At 31.5% G+C, this 24,527-nt stretch overlaps 3 protein-coding genes across 4 annotated transcripts in view; 2 read left to right on the top strand and 1 right to left on the bottom strand.

The window, feature by feature from the left end:
- The first annotated feature begins 933 nt into the window (after positions 1-933).
- On the top strand, positions 934-4,842 carry LOC144844126 (thioredoxin domain-containing protein 15-like). The gene is made up of 4 exons (XM_078700864.1): positions 934-1,009; positions 1,564-1,996; positions 2,832-2,959; positions 3,072-4,842. The coding sequence occupies exons 1-4, from the start codon at positions 961-963 to the stop codon at positions 3,281-3,283; spliced, it is 822 nt and encodes a 273-aa protein (XP_078556990.1). The 5' UTR covers positions 934-960; the 3' UTR covers positions 3,284-4,842.
- Positions 4,843-4,917: 75 nt separating this feature from the next.
- Positions 4,918-10,184, bottom strand: LOC144844125 (core histone macro-H2A.1-like). Of its 2 annotated transcripts, XM_078700863.1 has the most exons (8): positions 10,048-10,184; positions 9,811-9,924; positions 9,410-9,516; positions 8,847-9,164; positions 8,354-8,444; positions 7,991-8,080; positions 7,113-7,296; positions 4,918-6,471 (listed from the first exon to the last, which is right to left on the bottom strand). In XM_078700863.1, exons 2-8 carry the CDS (start codon positions 9,899-9,901, stop codon positions 6,306-6,308), a joined length of 1,047 nt encoding a protein of 348 aa, XP_078556989.1. In that variant the 5' UTR covers positions 9,902-9,924; positions 10,048-10,184; the 3' UTR covers positions 4,918-6,305. The 2 variants fall into 2 exon arrangements, with proteins under 2 accessions (XP_078556989.1, XP_078556988.1); XM_078700862.1 differs by having other exon boundaries at positions 9,811-10,184.
- Positions 10,185-11,314: 1,130 nt separating this feature from the next.
- Positions 11,315-24,527, top strand: part of LOC144844305 (uncharacterized) — a 59,572-nt gene continuing 46,359 nt past the window's right edge. The window contains exon 1 of the mRNA XM_078701147.1: positions 11,315-11,443. The gene's annotated coding sequence lies outside the window, so the exon portion shown is untranslated. The remainder of the gene's footprint in view (positions 11,444-24,527) is intronic.

Below are 24,527 nucleotides of genomic sequence, written 5' to 3'. Positions count from 1 at the left end.
TTATAGTAATTCATGACCCAAATTTTCTTTTATTCTAGTCCTACTGGGCGTAGTATGCTTTATAAATTACCTCCATGAACATACTAACCACATAGTCGATATTCATATTAGAATATTTCCAAAGGATTAATATCTAACTGAAGTCTTTATAATATCAGTGCACTGAAATCATGTGAAAATAATCCAAACAAATAATCCCACAATTGTAAAACGGATAATTTAATAGTAATAATACTATCCATTATTCCATGGAGGTATTTTATACCTCCATGATGAAATCTTATGTACCCACGGCCTCCATAGCTTACTTATCACAAGAAACACAACTTAATAAATAATCGGGAAAATTTATTTTTGAGCGTAAAACAAACCAAAAAACACATTCCTTTTTTAACACATAAAAATAAATATAGCAGAGGGAGTAGTAACTATACATAGGACGCTATTTCTATAGTAACCATCGATTTAATTGATTGGCTAGAATAAATCACGTGACAAATCATTCGATTTTTATTTCATTTCATTTACCCTTTGATGGCATATAATATAGACAATCATCAATGCCGTGATTTTTGTCTCTCTTGCATCATTAGTGTATCAAAACAAATATATCACTGATGATATTATTAGTAATTACTGTACGTGACAATTATTGCAATTTAACCCACCTCTCAGGTCTTGTTCAATTTTGAATATGTGTAAAAAGTTTTCAAAAACTTGTATGTGTACTCTAATGAAATTCAACAAATTTTGGCAATAGTAGTAATGTAATAATTTTTGTAAATATTACATTTTAAATAAGAGGAGACGAGAGAGAGAAGCTCCTGCTGGTTTCAAGATGTTCATGTTGTAATTTAATTTTATTCCAGGCAACGCTGCTGGGGAGGAGGAGACTAATAAAATGCTAATCTCAACTCCAGAGGGCAACATGTTCAAAATTTGATTATCAAAATAAAAAACATGGTTGTTTTCCAACTTCAGAGTTTGTGGTCAATACTACTTCTGAAAGGTATTTTAATATTTGAATTAAATATAGTGGAAATTAAAATCAGCGTTTTTTGTATTTATTGTTTGTGGTAACTGTATAAGTTCCTTATATATAAGGAACTAGACTAGGGCCTAGTCCTAAGCCTACTCTAAGTCTAAGACTAAGTAGCCCAGTAGTAGTAGAGAGACAGAGAGTGTAATTCGCTGCTGTAGAGGTTTTCCTGGTCGTTTCGACCTCTCAATAACCGGTATTAAATAATAGGCCTAATATAAATAATATTATAATAATGCCATGCACAATTTGATGCTACCATATTGTATTATATTATTAACGTTTTTAAAATAATTCATATACTGTATAGGCTATATTTTTTTTTATATTTTACTCAATCTATGTAGTAGTATAATACAGTAATATTATTATTAATTATAAGTACTATTATTATTATCATTTAAAATTATCAATACATACATACATTGGATGGTTAATTTTATGAGTAACTTTTTGTACTAAACAATATTTTCATAGATTTGTTTACAGTATTGATGAGTACATTATTTCACTTTTTTGCATAGGTGTTCTGGCTTGTCATGCAACAAAAAATGATGCAAATGCAGTGGACACAGAAGTATTAGTAGAATCTCAAGCACAACAAAATAACGTCACCATCTATAACAAACAACAAGAGTTTTTTCAGATGTTAATTAATGCATCAAACTCTCAAAGTCAGAATTTATTAAACGATATCAACTCGCTAAACAAAACAAAAGTAAAGTATCCATGCATTGTGCAAAATGAAGATTCACCTGCCATTGTTAGAATTGTGAATACCACTAAGTTACTTGATATAGTCAGTGTGAAGAATGCAACAAACACATCGTGTGCATTCGTAATGTTCTATGCACCATGGTGCAAGTTCTCTGCAGAGAGTGCACCGTATCTCAACGCTATTGGACGTGCCTTTCCAGGGCTAGATGTCCTTGCTGTTGATACTATGCAATTTAACAAGTAAGCTAAATTTGCCCTTTATACCTCATTAATTACTCCATCCTTGGACTTCTGTTCTGTTATCTACAACTCAATATCCCAAATACATGCCACCAGTATCGATCGGATTCATACTAAATTCATAAAGTTCCTCGGCCCAGCAGCTGGTTCTCTCAACACCAGTAAATTCTTGCCAAGTACTACAAACCGACATGATTTTTCTTTTTAAATGCCTAAATTCAAAGTTTGATTGTAAATTTGTCTCTCAATTTCATTTTTCGTGTCCCTTTCTTTTAAAAGTGCAGTTTTCTTGTGTTAATGTATGTAAAAACGGTATTTTTTGTTGGGTTGCTCATTCATATAATAGTTTAGTTCATATGTTTCCTTACATCGATATTTTTAGTCTGTTTGTTTCCTTGTTATTTTTTATGTAAATCAAATGTATATTTTATGGCGATCCTGTATTGGTGTTTTTCTTTACACTGTTGGATCTTGAATAAATAAATAAATTATAGCTTTCAGTGTCATTATACAATTCTTATTACCTTCAACTGCAATGAGGAGAGGCTAAGATCAAATTACTGAAAAAATGACAATGCTGTGGGTATCAGTGGCTGGATCTCAATGGAGATACAAAAAAAAAAAGCGAAAAGCTAAATCAAAACGATAAGTAAAACAGCCAGAAAAGCTAGCAGAGCTTTCGGGCAACACTAGCCCTTCATCAGTGCAAGTGAAGGTACTTGGACAAAATAGATATATATCAGGCAATCGCTGCCTGAGTGGACAGGAATAAAATATAATGTAATAAATATAATCTTTCTTCTTCGTAATAAACCATGGTTGCTTTTTTTTTCAGTTTAAATACAAGATATGGAACAGTAGCTGTTCCAAATATATTACTATTTTATAAGGGAAAACCTGTTATGAGATTTAATTACACAAGAACCTTTGAGAATTTTAGAGATTTTATACAAAATTATACAGGTAAAGAAATCAATCTACTATTATTGTACTTATTACTTATTACATATTATTAATACTCGGGTATAAAAATGCATTAAATGTTTAATAATTTGTGTTTAAATATTATTTTTAGGTCTTCAACCTGATTCGTCAGTTGATGTATTACCTGAAGATTATGATGGGCCCTTACCAAGCATACCAACAAAGGAACCTGATTACATCTTATGGTTTTCAATTGTATTTTTAAGTTTGTTTACAATATATATGATGTATCAACATTGTGGTCAGGCTGTCGCTAGATTGCACCAAGAAATGGTTGGTGATGTACATGAACATATAGATTGAGAACATTTAGAGAAAGCAAAGATTTGATTGCAGCCATCCTACAATTCATGTGCCATCCATGTTCATACTGTGCAAACCATATTTTCCCACATGCTGTCGTGACCATAGCTTTATTGCCGGCCATCTGTGGGAATTAATACCAGCAATATTATTTTGTAATTAAACAGAGCACACGCTTCCCTCTTTTGACAGCCAGAATTAAATTATTAATACAGATTATTCATGTTCCCCTGTTTAAAAAGGCCTGGATCCACCCCTGTTAAAGGAGAATAAATATCTGCAGTTGTGCAATTGTTTTAATTTGTATGTAGTGGAACCTTACATTTGCTCTGCGCTTGTATTCCACACAATGCAACGCTGAAAGATGAACACTTTGGAGTCGAATTCGATGCAACAAACCTGGTTATAAGTTTGGTGCGAAAAAAAACCTGGTATAGGATTGAGCCTGAGAAGGAAGCTGGATTTGATACAATAGAGAGGTTTCGCAATCTTACGAATACGATAACGAAAACGGATACGTCACGCACACGTATTCGTTTTTCGTAAGCCAGTAAAAATCTGTTTCGCATGGCAACGAAATATTGAGGGCGCCGTCCAAAATATGACTGCGGTAAATTTGAGCGAAGCGCAGATACGTGTTGCTTGGTGTGCTTGGCTGCCTAGGCCTAGCGTAACATCAAAGTGAGTGAGGACTTTAAAAACTGCTATTTATCAAAATTGACCTGGCATTTTAGTAAATTACTTTAGTAAATTACTTTCAATAAATCTATAGTTATATTATAATCATGAATCATTCATGATTCAAATGCAAAATGTGCAAAATAGATCAAAAACTATACTCGTTTTGTAGTTACGAATATGACTGGTGATATTCGTCAACACGAATACGCTTACGACTATGATATGGGGATCAGCTCAAAAGTTTCACAAATGTGTGACGTATCCGTTGTCGTTATCGTATTCGTAAGGTTGCGAAACCTCCCTAATATTGCATTCCACTGTGTGCTAGTACAATAAATAAGTAGACAGAATATCCACTTTACTTCCATGCAATGATGATAATTTATGAATAAAAAAACATTCTAATTATTTTGTCACACACTTTTATTATGAATTTATTTCAAGTTTCAGAATAATTTAACATTCATATATTATGGGCCGTTGCCAATTATATTTGTTGATAGTTGATAAGATGGGTGGTTGTATTTGTTTTTAAATGGCCTAAGAGAATACAGTAGAATCCCTAGTAATTAAAATAACACTTTCAGGACTCAATAATGTCTCACTGAATAGGAGGACCATAGTGTTAAAACATATACTTCCCCTTTTTTTCTACCCTTAATACAATGGCATTAGCAGTAAAAAATTATGTTCTATCCCATTTTTTGTTTATGTCTTAAATGTGCTACTGTATCTAAAGCTCTGTCTACATTATCAAAATTTTTGTGAAAAAAAATGTGATGTGCCCATATATGGACACAATGTCATATTACTACCATATTTTCTAGTTTGATAGTGTAGGCAGAGTTTCAATTTAACAACACAGGTTTTTCAGTGTGTACAAAAATGGTTTATTTCACAATCACATTGTGTTTACAATAAAAAAGTTTAAAGGGTAAAAGGCAATTCAGTATTTTGGCAAATAGAGTGCAAGTGTCAATTCTAAAAAAACATTTACTACATATATAAGAAAAGAAAATGGCAAAATAAGTTGTTGGCATATTAAAAGTTGCTTTGAACTTTGACCTAAACTACAATTTAGTTACAATGTGCTGTCTACAGTATCATGGTTGGAAAGGTCTAACTTGCTATACATTTATCTGGCTAAATTGATCTCATGATTGGAAAGGTCTAACTTGCTATACATTTATCTGGCTAAATTGATCTCATGATTGGAAAGGTCTAACTTGCTATACATTTATCTGGCTAAATTGATCGGGACAACTAAATTAAACTGATTGGAAAACAGACATTTTGTTTAAATATTCTTTACTACTACACATGGTGTAATATAAATTGCATGCAAGTAGACGCACATTAATTGGTTTTCATTTACTTCGATGCCTTTTTACCGTTAAAGGTAAATAAAACACTTTCTACATGATGCACAATAAAATAATAACTGGTACGGTAAAAGTATTAAATAACTCTTATCCAGAACAAACATAAACATACATCTAATCCTATAATATATTTTATATTTCTTATAATTAATTTAATGCTTTTCACAAAAATCCTCACATTTAGACTGTAAATATATAGTAACTAATTAAACTATAAAGTAAATAAAATTCTCACTAATTGAAATGCAAAATAAAATAACTACAAAAATACAAAACATAAAATCAATAAACTATGATAATTACTGTTAAGAAAATTTTCTATAAATTATATTTCAAAATATAAAACGAATTAATGTTTAAAGTAAAACAAATCCCTGTATTCTACTAATATGTTTACTTGACTTTTTTTAACTCTTTCCCTGAATAGATAGTGTTAAAGATGTATTGTCCCCCAAAAACATGAAAAATGAAGATTAATTAAATCAGACTTTGAATAGGTTGTTTTGTAGTTTTAATAAAGTTAATAACTTCCATAGAAAAAAAAACGGAAAAAATAATGTTTTCACTTATAAAATAACATAATAAATGGTTAAATTCAACCAAAAATCCATTGGCTGGCAGCCAATTTGACCATTTTTTGCTTTAAATTTCATTTTTTTCAGGTAAATAAATTTTTTTTTTATCCAATTTTTGGTCGAAGTCAATAACTATTATGTGACATTAAAATGACATATTTAACAAAAAAAAATTGTAAAAATATTTTTCAGGGGGACAATACATCTTTAAGCTTTCATTTCTGAACGGTAGATGAAAAAGATAGTAATTTAATAGACCATGAATTTACCTTCTATCTGCTAAATAACTATCTCTTTCATCTACCATCCTGAAACAAACGCTTTCTAATTGTTTTACTGAAGAATGCAAATTCATTGTAACATTTATATAATATAAAAATGAGTTTAATCTGTTTCTAACTTGGCTAGTTCACTTGTATATACCCCAATACTCTCCTTGTCATACAAAACAAAATAAACCTGTTTTAATGATGATGCCATCTTACTTACAAAATAATTACTGATGGTCTTTAAGATGGTTTCTGCTGCAGCTTGTTTGGGGAATCCACCCCTATGAAATAAAGCAAATATTTGATATTATTAAATAATGAATATGACCAATTAAAGTACATTCATAATACTGGTAGGTAGACAGCGATTTTTTTTTCATACATAAGTTGGGGACCCCTCATGAAACATCACGAAATAAACATGAATATTTATTAGTCATAAGGTGTGACATAAGAATTGATCTAACTACAATTCACTAATGCAAACGCTTTCTGTCGAGCCGTCTGTGTAGTCAAGTGGATTAAACTATGGACTTGCATGTCTATGTATATGGTTCAAATCCCATGAGCCACATCTTATTTTATAGTGAAAGAGATTTTTTAGAGGGTTAGGTTATATTTAGGAAATAGTTCGGCTATCTTTTCCCAGTCCCCAGCTTGTATGTACAAAAAAAAAGCCGGCAGACAGTTAGTGTTAACTTCAAACTCAATGTAGTTTATACTCAGGCAGTGCATATCTAATGTGTGTAAGCTTATGTTACCCTTCCCTCCGAAATTAGATCTGTTGATATAACCATTGAAAATGTTGTAACCATTGGCCAAATGATATTGAACTTGTTGTTATTCACTGAATATACATTACGTTGTCTTTGTCAGTTTGGTCAATATAATGAACTGTTTTGAGAGAGTTTTCCATGCTTACCTTCCACTGCCAACTGAAGGTAGTGCAATTGTTGATAAATTCTTTTCATCTGCTAAAGCCAAACAATTCTTAACACAGTTCTCCAGCCTTTGTATAGCAACACTATTGTTGGTTCCACTCCAAACTGGACTATTGCAATGTATCACCCACTTTGCAGGGAAATTGTGACCTAAACATATAGCAGCTGTTAACGAATAAAGAGAGAGTGACATCAAAAAATGTTTAGGTTCTGTTGGAGGTACATTTGAAGTTGTTTCTAAACTAATACAGTAGAATCACTCCTATTATGGGGACACCTTCAAGACCAAACAAAGGGATGTCTTCTTAATAAGGGTTGGACATATAGCATATTGAACCCATTTGATTCACAGGTGTCCCCTATATAGGGATATCCAAAAAGAAAATTACTACTGTATTAAATTTCCTTTGTCCTATATGTACTTCTTTATACAGACATATTTTGAAGAATGTGTTATCCTACTATGGGATGGACACTATTGCTCTATTTTTTAAAGTAATATATTTATATTAATTCAAAATAATTATTTCATATATTATCATTATTTAGTGAATTATATAACACCTAAATAAATTCCTGTCATTTGATTGGACGATTGTGGGTCACATGGCGTGCAATAGTATGCACTATTAAACGAGCGTTTAATCGTTAATAATGAATGTTTTATATTCGTGTAATGGTACAAATAATGGCATTTGGTGAATTATAAAAGGTTAAATATCAACTCGGGATCACCTCGTTGAAATATAACCTTTCATCATTCATCTCATGCCATTATTTGTACCATTACACTCATAAACATTCATTATTTGTATACTACTACCCTGTTAATACTAGACTATAATTACATAGAACAAACCTCCTGCTGTATCTAATGTTTTCTGACTTTCCTTTAACTTGTCAACTTCATTCATGAATTCTTTTCCACCAGCTTTTTCAAGGGCAGTACCTAAAAAATAGATCAAGATTTTTTATTTAATTTTGGAAAGAAGTAGTTTCATTATTTAGTGATGGCACCACTAAAAAGAACAACTAAAATGTTTATTTTAAAGTTTGATTACTTTTGGTATGTGTGCATGATTGTTTATAACGGTTTATAAAACAACAGAAGATGTATAATGTATAGTAACATGCTGATCGGAATAAAATAGAATAGTTTATTGTTCTTATTGATCATTTTACCCTTTTCGATTCCCATTATTTCAATGGTTTTAAAACTTACCAACTTGACCTCCCATGTAGAAGCTATCATTAGTAGGATTTACAATTGCATCTACTGGGATGCTTGCTATGTCTGACTGAATTACAGTTAGCTGAAAGATAAGTTAATCAGGTTCAGAAGCGATTTTGATTGAAAATTATAGTTTGCTTTGCTTTGCTTATCTTTTAAAAAAAACAGTTTTTGACCCGTAAGAGTCAATGTGTTGTTTCATCATTCATGACAGAAAGGAACAATAGATATTTTATATATTATAAATGTGTAAAATATTCAGAATCTATCATGTAAGAAAAGGGAAGATACTGTATGTGGAAGAGGGGACCAAACAATGGATATGGAATCCACCCATGGATCTACAGGTCCATGCTCCATCCTTTAGGAAGCAGAATGAAGTCAACTTGTCCCATTTCTATACCCACCTTTGAAAATAAATATTCAAAGCCAATTCCTTTATCATACTGGTGACTACAAACATACAGATTTATGTGAAATTTACCTTTTGTCCAAGAAAAAGCCTTTTCTCTGATAAAATAGCCAGACCACCCTTCTTTAGAGCTGCGGTAGCCTTTCCTTTATCGTTTGAGTTTCCTGCAGAACTTTTGGAGTTTGCAGCTGCTGCTGCTGCTGCCGCCGCTGCCTTCTTTACGTACATCTTTTTTGGAGGCATTTTCAATTTTTTCGGAGGAGCTGGGGATGGTCGAGTTGTACCGTCGTAAATGATTTTGCTCTTTGAACCACGCTTTCCTCTCTGTAGAAGTTCAGGGTGGATACGAGGTATCACACCACCACTTGCAATTGTAACATTTTTCAAAAGCTAGAAACATGAACATGAAATAATGGTAACGAAAACATATATAATATAAAGCAAGAGTTGATGCTATTTAATTCCCAGACATGTCTAACATTGGTCAATCAAAAAGTGTATATATAAAGATCCATTTTTAAATAGGGAGGTTGGGGACAGGGTGCAAGGCTAAAAAATATAAGTGCTAATCTGATGGGGAGTTGGGGGGGGGGGGGAGGTGTTCCAGCTGAACAAATTTTGATGACATGTCATACCTGATGAAGTTCCTCATCGTTGGCAATTGCTAACAGAATATGCCGTGGAGTAACTCGACTCTTCTTATTGTCTCTTGCTGCATTCCCTGCCAATTCTAACACCTCCGCTAAAAACAAAAAGAAAAACATCAAATCATATGCTATTAAATAAAACTAAATCTAAAGAATTCCATTTCCATCCTGAAAATATGCATCCGACACATAATACATACGTGCATATATAATTTTCCCTTTTGAATGTTAAAATCAATATTATTATTTATATTTATTTATTATATCATATAATAAATACTGTATTTTAAATAATAATATTATTTTTATGCAACTAACAAAATTAACTATATTGGCGTCTTATGTCTTATGCTTAGCTTTAACAACATAAAGCTAGGCTCGATACTAACCTGTTAAGTACTCGATAACAGCAGCTAAGTACACCGGTGCTCCCATTCCGATCCTGTACTTGACAGTATTCGTACGAAGATAACGATGCATTCGGCCTACTGGAAAAAGAACTCCTGCACGAGCAGACCGAGAAATACTTTTACCTGACCGTTTCTTTGCACCGCCTCGCGCGGACATGTTGAACAATATTATCTTCTCCTTTTTAGCCTATTTTTAACTAAAACACGCTTAATCACCTTAGCTTTTATGCTTGTTTAGCTCCTGCAAAAGAAAAAGGGCAGCTCGCTCAGAAGACAAAGCAGCTCAGCAAAACACAACAATGACCTGGGAAGGAAATAAAAATAAAAATCCAAGAGGTGCTCTTTCCCCCTCTACTATATACTACACCAGTAGTAGTTAGTAGCTAGCTGAGCGCGCGATACAATCGGCAATGCATACTCAGAATTTTACAGCAAACTTACAATTAATACATGCTACTAAGTAATTATTATGCTTTACAATACGTAATATTTAAGATATCAATTTTAAAATGATAAAAAAGAAAGAAATTATTGATTTAGTCGCGATATTGTTGTTAATTGGTAATATTGTGATAATTGTTTTAAATGATATGGCGCCCTCAACGTGTATTAACTTTAAAGGGGGTGGTGTAAAGTTAGTTTGCGTACTTTCAGAGAGCAGACTATAATGTTCAGCAAAAACTTTTATTTTTGTACCAGTGCCACCCACCTGTCTAGCCACCTGTAAGAATACAAGTAAGTATTCTTTTTATACAATGAAATGAGGTAGAACATAATTTGATAACATTTAAGAAAAATAGCTGGATTACTTACCTTACACAGAGATCAGCTAGGCTAGACTATAATAATATTACATTATTACTGTAGGTTAGGCCTAGGCTACTGTAGTGTAATGGTGATTAAATTATAATTAGCCTAGGCCTAGCCTAGCTAGGCCTAGGCCTAGGCCCCTCTACTAGTCCTAGGCCTACTTACTAAAAGGTAGGCCCTCTAACCCTAGGCCCAGACCTTGGTCTAGAAAGAAGCTAGTCTAGCCTAGGCCATACCTACTGTACTATGTGGTAAGCCTAGTAGGGAGGGTAGCATAAAAATAAATAGAATACAACTAGGGCTAGGCCTACACTGTCACTGACACTGATGTCATGAGACAGGCGCCTTTTTTGGAGTAGGCCTAGGCCTACCCATGGTGGATGATAGTGGGTTGTGAGTTGACTTTCAATTTTTCATATTTGGGAAATTTCAATTAGCTGGTCTAGCAAGTAGCAATCTCAAACTTGACATGTATGATTTTATTCCATCCTTTAGTTAGGCTAATTATGGAGGATTTGTTGCTTCTTTATTATTTTGTTACAATTTCTTTGTGAACATTTCTTCATGGCATTCCATTCATTCCCTCGTTATTTCTTGTAAACTAAGTGTAAAAACCAATTCAGTAAATTCGCTGAATCATATCTAACAAATTGCCAATTTAAACTTGTTTTTCAATTTATCAGGAACATTTCCTATCAAGCATGCAAGTAAATTTCACAGTTCAGTTACTGTAAAAACACCTTAGATAAATCAACTTTCAAAATTTAGTACACCAAAGGAGATTTTATCAAGAAAATAAAACGTAGGTAAGTCATCAAAATTTGAATAATAATATATGTCAACGTTAAAAACATCTTCTTGAAATATAAAAAGCATCTTTGAAACAAAAATGCATTTCAGTCTGTTGAACTTGATGATATCAGTTTGGGTGGATTACAAGGCGTGTGTATTTTTGATGACTGATTCTTGAAGTTATACAGTCAACTCTTCCCCATACCGGACACCTTTGGGCTGGCTTAATATGTCTGGTTTTCTGGAAATCCTGGTATTCGGAGTGTGTTTTTAATGATAAAAATTAATTTGAGACCTTTTGAACCCCAATAAAAATCTGGTTTTGGGAGAGTTGATTGTAGTAATCTTTTTACTGACCGGACCAATCCATTCTATTTTTGTTTGTTTTACATTATTGTTTTGTTGATCACATATATAAATGATTAATTTTTTTTTAACAATTTTTTTTTTATTAAAAAAGAGTATGTTATTCTTTGATATGAGCAATCATTTTATTATACAGTATCAATATTTTCCAACAGTAATATTAAAACTTTTACCGAGACAGATTGCTTTCAAATGTCAGCTTTTATCAACTGGTAAATATGTAATCTTAGATAAATGTTAACTTGATTTGTAGTGTTTTTATCATAAACTGCTATAAGGAGATTTTTTGTGTTATCAATCAAAATATGATTGACAAGAACTAGGGTGAATCTGACTCAGTCATACGAAGGAAGTGTATGATGAAAAGCATGTTCAAAATCATTACCTACACAGTATTCATATTCAACCACAATTAATAGCATCACTTTATTTCACTTTTCATTTGTTTTTTTTTTTCTATTTTAAGAAATACCTAAATGGTCAACATTAGTTTTATTTTTGAGCAAATGAATAGGATGAACTACCCTTTTCAATTTTAAAGCTCTGTCTATACCATCAAACTTTATGTGAAAAAAAATGTGATGTGCCCGAATATGGTAGTGATATGCTTAAATATGGTAGTGATATGACATCATTATGTCCATATATGGGCACATTTTTGTGTAACATAAAGTTTGATAGTGTAGACAGAGCTTAAGTTTTCATTTAAGTTTATGGAATATGCTTCAAAATCAAAGGTTCATCATAAAAATGGTATTGTTTGTTTCAGTCCTGTCGGCACCTTAGCACTGATTAATTAACAGATAAAATACTTACTTGTTCAGATAAACTGAATGTAGACAAATAGTGCGGTGCCTTATTGTCCAGTCTACCTGAGTGATTGTTGGACTGCTGACCAATTGGAATGTACATACTTTGTACAACTTTGGTATATTGCGTTATCATGGTGTCCATTAGGTAATGATGATAACGCAATATTTGAAATGAATTTGATTGTAAATTGTAATTGTAAATCAAATAATGATTAACTACAATATTATTTTAACTTGATAATGTAATAATACTTGAAAAGCTGATACAATAATTCATACTAATATCTCTAAGTCTCTGTCTACACTGTCACCTAGTTTGACAAAAAAAGTGTGATGTACCCAAATATGGTAGTAATATGGCCAAATACGGTAGTGATATAACATCATCATGTCCATATATGGGCATATCACTTTTTTTTGTCACATAAGTTTGATAGTGTAGACAGATTTGTAAAGTGAAAGCAGCTTTTGAGTATTTGAAGAAGTACAGTATCTGTAGCAAGAATATGTGCATATTTTATAAACATAACTTTGTAACTCCTAGATTATTATCAAGGCGTATCCACATGATTATTCCCTTGCAACTATTCTCTTACAAAACTCCAAATCCATCTTGATTAAGACGAAAGAGGAAAGGGAGGACAGTGTGCAATGGTTGTTACATTTTATTCTTCTAATCAAAATAGAAAAGAGTTAGTTAATCATGCTGTTGGAGAGGAGGAGTACCCTTTGCTGGAATTCCTTTCACACAAATTTGTTTTCGATTCTTGTCAAGATCGGGTTAGCTTATTTGAAGAAGAAATGCAGCATCCACCTGTATGGAAAGTATTTAAGAGTGAGCCCCCTGGCGGAAAGGAAACGCATCATACTGTAAGTGCTAAAGGCATACGGCTAGGAATCTGTCTTTAAATTAATTTATATTCTTAAATACCGGGAGGAAAGGAAAGCAATCTCCTCAGCTGTATGTCACTGTCAGTGCATACACTGGGTGGACCAGGTTTGTAACCCCTTACACAAACTCACAACAACACTTTTTCAAGGTTAGATTAGTGAGAGGTTGATAACCAGATTACCAAATCACAATAATACTACTGTGTAAATGAACTCAACACAAATGAAAATAATAAAGAATTAAAGCTGTGTCCTAATGATCCCCTTTAATGCTATAAATCCTTTTCAACATTCTTGGTGATTTGATAGATTTATATAAGAATGTCTATTATTTATTGTTGCATAGAATATAGTAGGCCTACTATATTACTTACTATAGTAGGTATATTTATATTAGTATTATAATAAAAGAGATGTGATTTTAACATTATGGTAACACATAGAAACGATTTACTTAATATTATTTCTTTTTAAAAATAACCTCTAGTTATATCCACCTTTTTTATTTATCAATTGCAAGTAGGTTTAAATGTCAAGATTATGTGAGCTAGTAAAATCTACCCCTACCAGCCCAATGAGTTGTAGTGTATAATATATAACAAGACTAGAATTATTCCAGGTCCAAGTTGACTAAAGTCAGCAGCTATTGACAACTTGCTATACATGCAATATTTCTGGACCTAAACTGTTTCCTTCTTCCAATGTCTTATTTGATTTTATAGTCAGTTTTACTACTGAACCAAACTACAAGACAAAAAGAGATATTTTTGCGGTTTTATTAATTTATGTTTTGTAATATATTATACTGAATATAAGATGTTGGCGCCAGAAATATTTTGTTGTCATCTTGAACAAGGCATCTTGCTGAGATATGACACACACATTTAAACCAGCTGGCTGGCTGTTCTGGCTACCCCAGTGTTGTAGTAGCCATGATATCGAATAACAGTAATGTACCTTACTAATAGAGTGATATGGTCCTAGAAGATTACATACAATGCAAAGATAGAATATAAGTTCATTACTGAATTTTACAATTATTAAGTCCTAGGCACCCCATCCCAACCCCCTCTCATTTCAAAATCATGAATCTGCCACTATATTCAATAGTCTATTTCATGCTTAACTTACCTGGATAAACCAAGAAAAGTGCTACTGCTTACTCAAAAACACATTAATTAAACACCCCTATCACCATCCGACTATGGTTCGATTTGTGTATTTTAAATGTAAAATAATAGCTAGATAGATTTGAATAGAAAGACACAGATTATTTATTACAATTTAAGACAAGAATTATAGCTTATTTATTCAAGCTTCGTCATCAATGGTCAATAAAAATCATGAAGAGGTGATTATGAAGCAATCACAGTTTGTGAATGTCAGAGTGATGATAATACGTGTGTTTATTGACTGTTTTTATCCAGTAATTTATACATGGATATACTCATGTTAAAAGATTAGATTTAAAATTTCACCTTTATTGTCATATTTGAAGATTAGCGTAGTTTATAGGCCTTTTAAATGTCCCAAAATAATTGTCTATGCCACTATTAAGAACGAGGCCATACATATGGCTGTAGTTGCGTGCTCAAATTTGAGTTAGTGTTTACCTACCGACCGACCGATCAACCAACCAACCGACTGATATAGTGAGCTGTAGAGTCACAACTAAAAATTACTAAACCTCATATTTAAATCTTTCAATATGTTAGTGTTTTATGTGTTGTAACATGCTGGTAATTATCACACAGAGTTCTTAGTTCGAATACTTGATAAACAATGTCAGTACCTATCTAGTTTTAAGAAATGATGCCTTTATTTCTCATCATGTAATTCACTTTTTAACACTCTGTGCTGAATTTGAAACAAAATGTGGCATTACATGTCAAAATATAAATGTGTAATTCATGATTCAACAGACTGGTTTAGTTGGGTTCAACCAGCTTTATCTTTTAAATCTCACTATCGCATCCCTGTTTATAAACCGTGTATCATTTGTACAATATTTCACTAACCCTCTGTATAGTTAATTAACTTTTTTTCCCTATCCCGTTATGAATATTGGATGAATCACGCTGATCAGATGGAGCGCATTGGCACGGTTCCAGAATGGCGACAAAATGCTGTCTATCGCATTGAAACTTGTTATGACTGTATGATTGGACAGAAGTATTACAATTTTTTCATATTTAATAACATTGGGATGGACATTCTTTTAAAAAATCGGCATTAATGAATGGATTTTAAATTAATAAAATTCTGCTACTTTAACTTTAACAGCGTATGGTATTGCTTGTCCCAATCTATTTTTCTCCTCCCCTTGCATTTTTTTGACAAATACAAATTGGTTTAATGTAGTAAGTTTCAAAATTATTTGTAGGTGTGCTTTAGTGTGTCAGTTCCAGGGACCTGAATTGAAAAAAATAGGATTAGTACTTGGCTGTCAAATAGTTTTTTGATCCTAGCATTTATAAGAGCTTATATACTTTATAATTTTATCTAAATTGAATGAAAGTAAATCATTCTGTCAAAAGAAAAAATGAAAATAAAAATTATTAAAAGAGAAAACAAAAACTTTATTAATAATTTATTTTATATTTTATTATTTTTTTTGTACAATACCTATATTGCTCAGTTTTTAGTTTGAATTTATAGGTCTTTTTCTTGCCTACTAAACCAACAATAGCCTCTCTCTCCGAAGAGAAGAACACATTATGAAAAGAAGAACTTTAACATATAAATATACTCACCCCTGTCAGATAATGGTATAGTCAGGTATAGTTTCTGTCACCAGTTTCTATTACTATATAACAATTCAGTGGTCCTTGGTTTTTTTAGGACTGGTTCATTCTTTAGGGACCACTGCTTTAAAATCATATTTTACTGTTTAAAATATACCTGTAAATTAGCAGAATTATATTTTTTATTTATTTTTTTATTGCTTATAAATAACTAGTGGGCCTTTCTATCATAATCCAGTCATTAAATTAATCATCAAACCTTGAGCTGCAAACTGCAGTTGCTTAAAATATATATTCTTATTTTGACCTACAAGTATCAGGAAGGAGCAAGTTAACCCTGTCATTTTGTATACAAATTCCATCATTATTTCTATGATGTCCTAATTATTGAGTCATATTATATTAGATTACACTCAGTGATAGGAAATTACTGGCTAATCCCAGTGTGCCTTTATGTACCCGGTTCACACAAATTAAACGGAACAAATTTGGGACATCTTCTGTCCTGATATATTCTGTAATTTTTACCACATTTAATGAGGGTGATCCATCCAGTAATTGCTGATCATTAGGGACCCTCAGAGGTTCACAAGACAAACATATACACAAGATGCTCTACATAAACAAAGTCTTATTACAAGAAACTTACTTAGGAAAAATCCTGACATGTGACGGGACTTAAACCCAGTACCCTTGGAGTGGTAGCCAAGCATCATAACCACCAAGCCACAACTCCACTCCAAATCATTCATTACGTAATAATTTTCAGAGCATTTTTTAAAATTTGCTATGGAGAACATTAATGCACTCGACCATCCCACTGTAACACACTCGGATAATTATGTCAGGCATCACATGAAAATCCGTAAAAACATTGTGCATACAAAAATACTGCCTGAGCACTCGCAACCAGCGTATATTGTATGTTCACATCATTTTACTTTGGTTATTCAAATTTCCAATAGGCTTACTATATACTGTAAGCCTATATTTTAAACAGTAGGACAAAAATTAGGGCAAATGTTCCCGTAAGACCTCATGACAAAGCCTGAAGGGATGTGTGCTGAGTCAAGCGTCTAAATATAGAACAAATTAATGGTGACCCCTGGGGAGGCAGAAACTAGAGATGGGCTCTCAATATTATCAGAGAGAAGTCTAGCTAGCTTAGTAAATGGTAGTACCAAAGAGCATTGGTATACCAATCATCATAGGAATAATAATAAACAGCCATGATTGGAGTACAAACTTACAAACTTTTAATCAACTCATATCTGTGAATATTGTATTCTGTACTCGTGAAATTTCCAATCAAGTTTGTTGATTCTTGTTATAAGAATACAAAATATTCTATAAATTATTGAATATTCAGAATAAGTTAGTGAAAGTTAGTTCTTATGATTATTTTAACTATGTTTTAGTAGGAAGACGCCCCTAGCAACATAACCACTATCACTGAATATGGAGTACTGTATGCCATCCGCTTGTGAAGGACCTTCGTGCGGGCCCCCCCCCTTCCATCTGAGAACTCCATAAGGAATTCTCGAAATGTCCCTGACCATAACTGCCTGTGTAGGCTGTTTATTTTCTAATATTTTAGAATTAAACTCAAGCATATGACAAATGTGATGAAGATATTGAATATGATTTGAGATACAGTATCTCCCTCTTGGGTAATATACAATATTATGATACAGAAACTGAAAACTTGGCTTGTAAATATCAACAAGATATAATTGTACTACTAGATGACTGAACATTATTATTATTATTATTAATTGAAAAATTGAATACTGTAAAGTAAAACTCATACATTTTAAAAACGAACACAATAATGGCATTCCATTGGGGTCCCCAATATTATAATTGGAAGTAGCAACAGGACCATTTTTAAAACTTCTTTTAAAATAGGCCTTCAGATTTTAGATAAAGAGACCATAGGAGAGACCATTTAATACCTAGGATTTCTAGCCTAGACTTACAAAATAGAGGATCAAAATCAATATAACTGTTGTCTTTGTGTCTCTGCCTTAATAAGAACCCTGGCCTACTGTACATACAGTACAAACAAGGTGTAGTTATTGCTCTCTGATAGTAAATTCATTTTAAACTATCACAACTTTTTTTCTTCAACAGCAAGACAACCTCTCCTTTGAAAGTATTAACCACATTTAATTAATTTTTATTCTGTGTCATTTCCTTTGTGGTTGAATAGAAAACTTTCTTTATTATTTGAGTATATCAAGATGATTTTTCTCTTCCTACATTTTCACTATTATATTAGGCCAAGTAAAAATTAATAAAATAAAAATAATTGTTCGTTTCAATACATGTCCAGTATTTTTTTTTTTTTATTATTAGAGGTTTTAATATTAGATATATTATTGATGCACAACAAGAGAATGAATACGTAGTAAAAAGAAGCCATGAAGTTCCAAAATTTGAAAATTTGAGGAGGGGGATGGAAAACTAACATTTTTATTTATTTATTTTTTTGGCCTTTACTATGGTTGTTTTATTTTGGTTTGTATATAATTCCAATTTTCCTTAGAAAAAAACCAGTAGATTTTCCTTGGCTGGGATGTTTTTTTTACAGGTTTCCAGCCCCATGTGTCATATCATTCTGTTGTGTTCATATTTTATTCATAAATAATTGTAATATTTCTGCATTTTTTAACATTAAACCTGCCTACTAAATGACATGCAGCCTACTATATACAGTATTTATTTTCTGTTTTTTAATAAAGTTAGTATAGATTGAATAGCCAATTTCTGAGAAATACAGCATTAAACTTCTACCAGGGGTAGCTTCTACTTAGATGTAACTAAAGACTAAACTTGATGTCCAAGAAACCTCACTCACTCACTACTCTTCTGTCCACAAGGCGTGAACTCAATCAACAGTTATTTACCAAAAGAATTTTATTTGAAACTTAAACCTGATTATTAGTGATGATAACCGAGTGGATACTATAAGGTTATTGTACTGTATAATGGAATGGTCATCTTGAATGGCCGCAAGGATGTCCACAATTGACCTGTCCACCTACCCTGCCCTAGGCTAGTCTTTTCATTGTGATTTTGGCTTTTAATATGTTAGGCTGAGCTGCTGGTAAGACTCAAATAAAGGTAATGTTTCAAACCACAGTTCTACCATCAATGGGATATTTATACGTCAAAGTTTTGAAATCTAATTTTTATTGAATATTTTGTGTACTTTACAATAAACCTCATGTTTTTAGGACTTTTAAAAATCATTTTCAAAAAACTTCAGTTGGAAAATATTTAAGGTAATAGTAGAAACATCTTTTAATAATTATAATAATATTACGACGACAGTACAAAATATGATACAAGAAAACTGATGTTTTTCGATTACAAATCAGAGCCCTGGGCATTTTTTAGATTGGTTAGTTCCACATCAAATTTAGCTTAATTAGTTTTAAGGAAGTACTGTATATTTCTGAACTTTTATCAGGTCATGTTTTTAATATAGTTATTAACTGTATTATTAAATTTTTTACATAGGCGGCTAGTTTACGTATTGAGATTTTAATTCAAATCGTAATTTTACCCCTTCATTTCCCCTGCTTGTGCTACCAGGCCCGCGAAAATATACCCTGTAAATGCAGCACCTTCCCATATGGACTGTAGTATTAATGTTTGTATATTTATATATTAGATTTGCAAATTAAATACAGAATCTTTGTTTGGTAGGATTCATAGGATTAAAAATTCATGATATTAACAATCGTATGATAGTGGAATATCCCATTCACTCCCTCCTCCAACAAACCCGAATAAATTTATACTACTACATCTCAAGGGAAGTTCAAACATTTTAAAATTCCTTGATCTTCTTGTGATCTACCTGATCTATGTATGGAGTTTTGATGTTGTCAATAAGAGTTTATTGAACTCTGGTATCAGTATAGTTCTCATGGGTAACCCCAAGATATATTCAAAACATGTGCGGTCTACCACCAAAAAAGATTTGACAGATTTATGAATGAGGCTTGTGGCGGACTTGTGTGATGTCTTATTTACTGTGTACAATCACCTTCCAAAAAAATGTTATTAGTTTGTACACTACACAACTGTCTTCAAGTATAAGTGACTGAAAAATTTATGTATTCAAACTAAACTGTTAAACTTTAAACTAGTAAAAGTGGAGGTATAAAATACGTCCATAGTAATAGGTTATTCCTTCAGATATTAGTTCCTGAAAATACAAAAATGCCAGTATATTGTGGTTGTAATAACCCAGTTTTCTTCAACTCTACTATTAAGAGACAAATGATTCTCTGTTTAGTTGGCACCTTTGTCACTAGATTCTTGCCTTCTTGGATTAATTATGCTGTTTTTGACACAATTATGACAATAAAAACCCAAAACAAATCACAATAATGAAAGCTAAGACTGTAATATAAAAAAAAAAGCAAAGTACAGTAAATCATGGAGGTACAATTCATGTGGAAATACATGCTTACAATAATTTATTGTGAACGAGTTTTTTCATGATATTTTGCATTAAATTAAAATAAATTTTAAAGTGCAATTTTTGCTGTCTATCAGCAAGGAGTGTATAGTTCAAACTTGACCAATTCACATCATTTTCAGACTGGCTCCCACCAGTAACCTAAGAGGGAGAACCCTATGCTTAAAAAATATCCACTTAACGCCTGTGTCTGTCCTAATGAAAGGGCAGTCAAAACCTTTTACTGTAGGTAATAGGAAGAACTTGTTCTTCAGTTGTCTGAATGTTGCTTTTATATTGATTGTTGTCATTTTATGTATTTTGGATGAAATAAATATATTGTTATGTAACCCAATAAGTGAACGTCACTCTATAGAGGGCGTTTTATGTTGGAACAACCTAATTAAGTGTTGTATTTATAGATTTCAAGACTCTATGTGATTGATTACTACCACGATAAGTTCATAAAATCATAGGTTACAATATAGTATATTATATATCATTATCACTACAGTATACTGTATCAATATGAGTCGTATTTTTAAATATAAAATTCCATTTATACCACATGATTTGATTCTTGATATAGATCTGTGTATTAATCTGTAAAAGAATCCATAAAACTAAACAATTTAAATTGATTTTAGATATAAAATTTCATTTTCAGCAACTATAGCTTAAAATTTTAATTGTCTTCCTACCTAATAATAAATATCCAATAATTTATATGAAAAAGGTAAAATAAACAATTACAATTTTTTTTAATGATCACAGGGAGGGGTATACCCTTTTCTTGGAATAATCCATTATCATTTTTAAATTATTTATGTATAAAACCAGGGAGGTGAGGGCATAAGCTGGTCTAAATTCCTCTAGAGATGACGTCCACTAACCAATTATGTTGTTAACATAACTTTCAAGCTCTAGAAGCAAAAGCTTTTTTTTATACCTTATGCAGTGAGCTAAAATTATTTACCGTAATAATAATATATTTATCAAGCCGGACTGATCCATATTTTGAGAATGTCTAAAGTATCGGCCTTTTTAAAGCAGTAACAAAATGAAAAAGGTAACTGGACCAGGTAGAACAGGAAATTCAAATTTTCAAAAAGAACAATATTTAACAAATACAGTATAATGACTAGTACTAGTAGAGCACCCTCTATTACCAGCTTACAACATTTTTCTTGAGAGTAAATAACCACAACATTTTAATATATATATAGATTTAAACAAAGGTAATTCATTGTTTAACTGATACATTGACTGTGTAAGCATGGAGGTGTACATCTCCATGGTGTTTTAGTAAACACAGTTACAATGCCAGATTATGTATAGCAATAGCTCACAATAGATTTAGTTCCATAAATTAGTTGGAACTATATATTCATGATCTATGCTACATGGAACCATTGTAACTATATTACATGGTGTTCCCAGTTAAAAAACACTGTATTACTTATTTAAATCTATCTTATAACTTCTCAGTGTTAACTACACCTTTAATTTATTAAAATATTACATTGTTATAACTCATGACAGGAGGAAACAGCAGTTTAAAAGTTACTTTAAAATCTCTCATCCATGTAATTTAGATAGAAATTATCAAATTATATATATTTAGCTACGGATGTAATAATTAAAAATTTGAAACAAAATGAATTAGATATGATTAAAATCAATATAAATTTGCATAATTTAGTAAAGCCTACAGCAATCAGCTGATGCATGCAATTCTACAGTTAAGTCAGAGCTCTTAAGTGCTTATATGATAACACAGGCTCAGGTCGCATGTGTTTCCGATAGTTACATATTACTTGTCGAATCTCTGCACTTTCATCTGCACAAAGCGCAATTATACTTGCATCTGTTGACGTATATACACCTAATAACATACTCATTATGATTTTAATTAAGGATATAGTTTAATTGAATCAATTAACTTGTATGTACCTTTGCATTCCTTCTTTTGTAATCACAGAATAACATGACGTAAAGGTTTTTGCTGTTTCCTTATTAATGTGACGTCTTATTTAAAGTATTTTTCATTAATATTAGTGTTAAAGAATATTTCAATTCAAAGATCAGTTAGACATACTATTATTAAAGTAACCTATTTCAATGTTTATGTAGAAAAGTCTGTGTCCATCCAATACCACAATTTGTATGAAAAACAGAAATAAGAACGATGTTTAAAACATGCAAAACATCAGAATCTGAGAAAAAAATATATTATTATTAGTCTTAATTTAAAAAATAATTGTAATCATTTTCAAACCACTTGAACCAGGTGTATTACATGGAAGTTGACTGAACTTAGTTGCATGTTGATTTTATTGTCAAAGAAATGGATGAGATATAGGAGGAGGATACAGGTGAAGGAAGGAACGGTTTAGGTGGGGGGTGGGGGAAGGAGTTGTAGTTATACCAGGTTTATATACAGTAGTTCATAACTTCATTACTTCATTTTCCACTGGAAATTATGTATAATTATCATAATCGTAATTTAAATGTAGGTCACAACGTTAGAACTGATGAAGTGTAGGAAGACAAGACACTGCTGTTTTAACTAGCATACTCACTAGCTTTTTGTAATGTGATGCTTACTAAAATTGTTTGAATTCTTCCATACTATACCCAACATGAAACTCTCTACAGAGAACTTTGGAATAGACTATTAATGTATGGGTTAAATGTTACTTGATAACTGTAAAAAAAGTTTTAAAAATAAACAATTTTAATTGATTATATTATAAATTATGAAATATAAGCATATACTTTTTTTTAAACAATTGTAGTAAGTTAAAATTTAATTGATTTAATAAAAATAATTGATTTAATTTCTGTACTTATCACTTGTAAAACATCATCATTTTGTTCTGCAATACAAATTTATTTGACAATACAGGTAGAAGCCATTGATTGTTTATATATTACCGGTTTTTTTATTATATAAAGCAAATAAAAAAAAATATTACCAATTTAACTCCACTAAATTAACTGATTTGTCACATATTTACTAAAATACCCTGGTTCATTTAATGGATTGTTTTTAAATAGTTTCTCATTCTTGCATGCAATACTAAATTAATTAAAAATGAACCAAATAATTTTTTTTTTTTTGGTTTGTAAGCAAGAGTTTCAGGTTATATATTTTAAACTTTGAAATAATCATTGATTAAATACACTACATTAATTCGTGAAAAAAGGCAGGTAAATAACCAATGGATGACTTGAATATCAATTTTTGATATTATAATTTCAATCGAGATAACACTTTATTTTTAGAATGTCGGCAAGTCAGGTAAAGACAGGAAAATGTATTGATTGTCTATTATTGCTCTCTAAGAACTTCTAAATTCTGTCCAACCTTAAATTTCCGTTTTATATCACGTCCGAAAAATCCAGCTTGTTGATATCTGATAAAGAATGAAATTGTGAAAAGGAAATTATGTTTAAAATCATAGGGGTGGTTAATTCGATTAAGCTTTCGTCAACTTTTAAGGGAAGTCTTAGGATTAGTTTAATATCTAAAATCTTTGTTCTTGTTGTTTTGTAAATTCAATAAACGTATTGTTTTGTAATTTAAATTTTCATTTAGTAGTAATACTATAGAAATATATAGATTCTGCACATTTACTGGCTGTCATGTCAGTAGAAATGCATTTAAATTAATTAAATATTTACATATTTTTATACTATCTATCAGAGTAATGCGAGGACATGCCCACTACTACAATTTTTTTGTCTTTATTTTACTTGTGTCCGAACGTCATTCTGTATAACACAAGCAGCCACTAGATTTTA

Source organism: Antedon bifida, chromosome 6, assembly GCF_963402885.1.
Source record: "Antedon bifida chromosome 6, ecAntBifi1.1, whole genome shotgun sequence".
NCBI lineage: Eukaryota > Metazoa > Echinodermata > Crinoidea > Comatulida > Antedonidae > Antedon > Antedon bifida.
Note: the sequence above shows the minus strand (reverse complement) of the source record. Positions and strands in the feature narration are given on the sequence as shown.

Coding starts and splice junctions, on each gene's coding strand:
- LOC144844126 (XM_078700864.1), top strand. CDS start 961: ATGGTTGTTTTCCAACTTCAGAGTTTGTGGTCAATACTACTTCTGAAA. Junction 1,010..1,563: donor GTCAATACTACTTCTGAAAG/GTATTTTAATAT, acceptor TTTTTTGCATAG/GTGTTCTGGCTTGTCATGCA. Junction 2,960..3,071: donor TTTTATACAAAATTATACAG/GTAAAGAAATCA, acceptor TATTATTTTTAG/GTCTTCAACCTGATTCGTCA.
- LOC144844125 (XM_078700862.1), bottom strand. CDS start 9,988: ATGTCCGCGCGAGGCGGTGCAAAGAAACGGTCAGGTAAAAGTATTTCT. Junction 9,517..9,810: donor TGTTATCGAGTACTTAACAG/GTTAGTATCGAG, acceptor TTTTGTTTTTAG/CGGAGGTGTTAGAATTGGCA. Junction 7,297..7,990: donor AACATTAGATACAGCAGGAG/GTTTGTTCTATG, acceptor ATTCGTTAACAG/CTGCTATATGTTTAGGTCAC.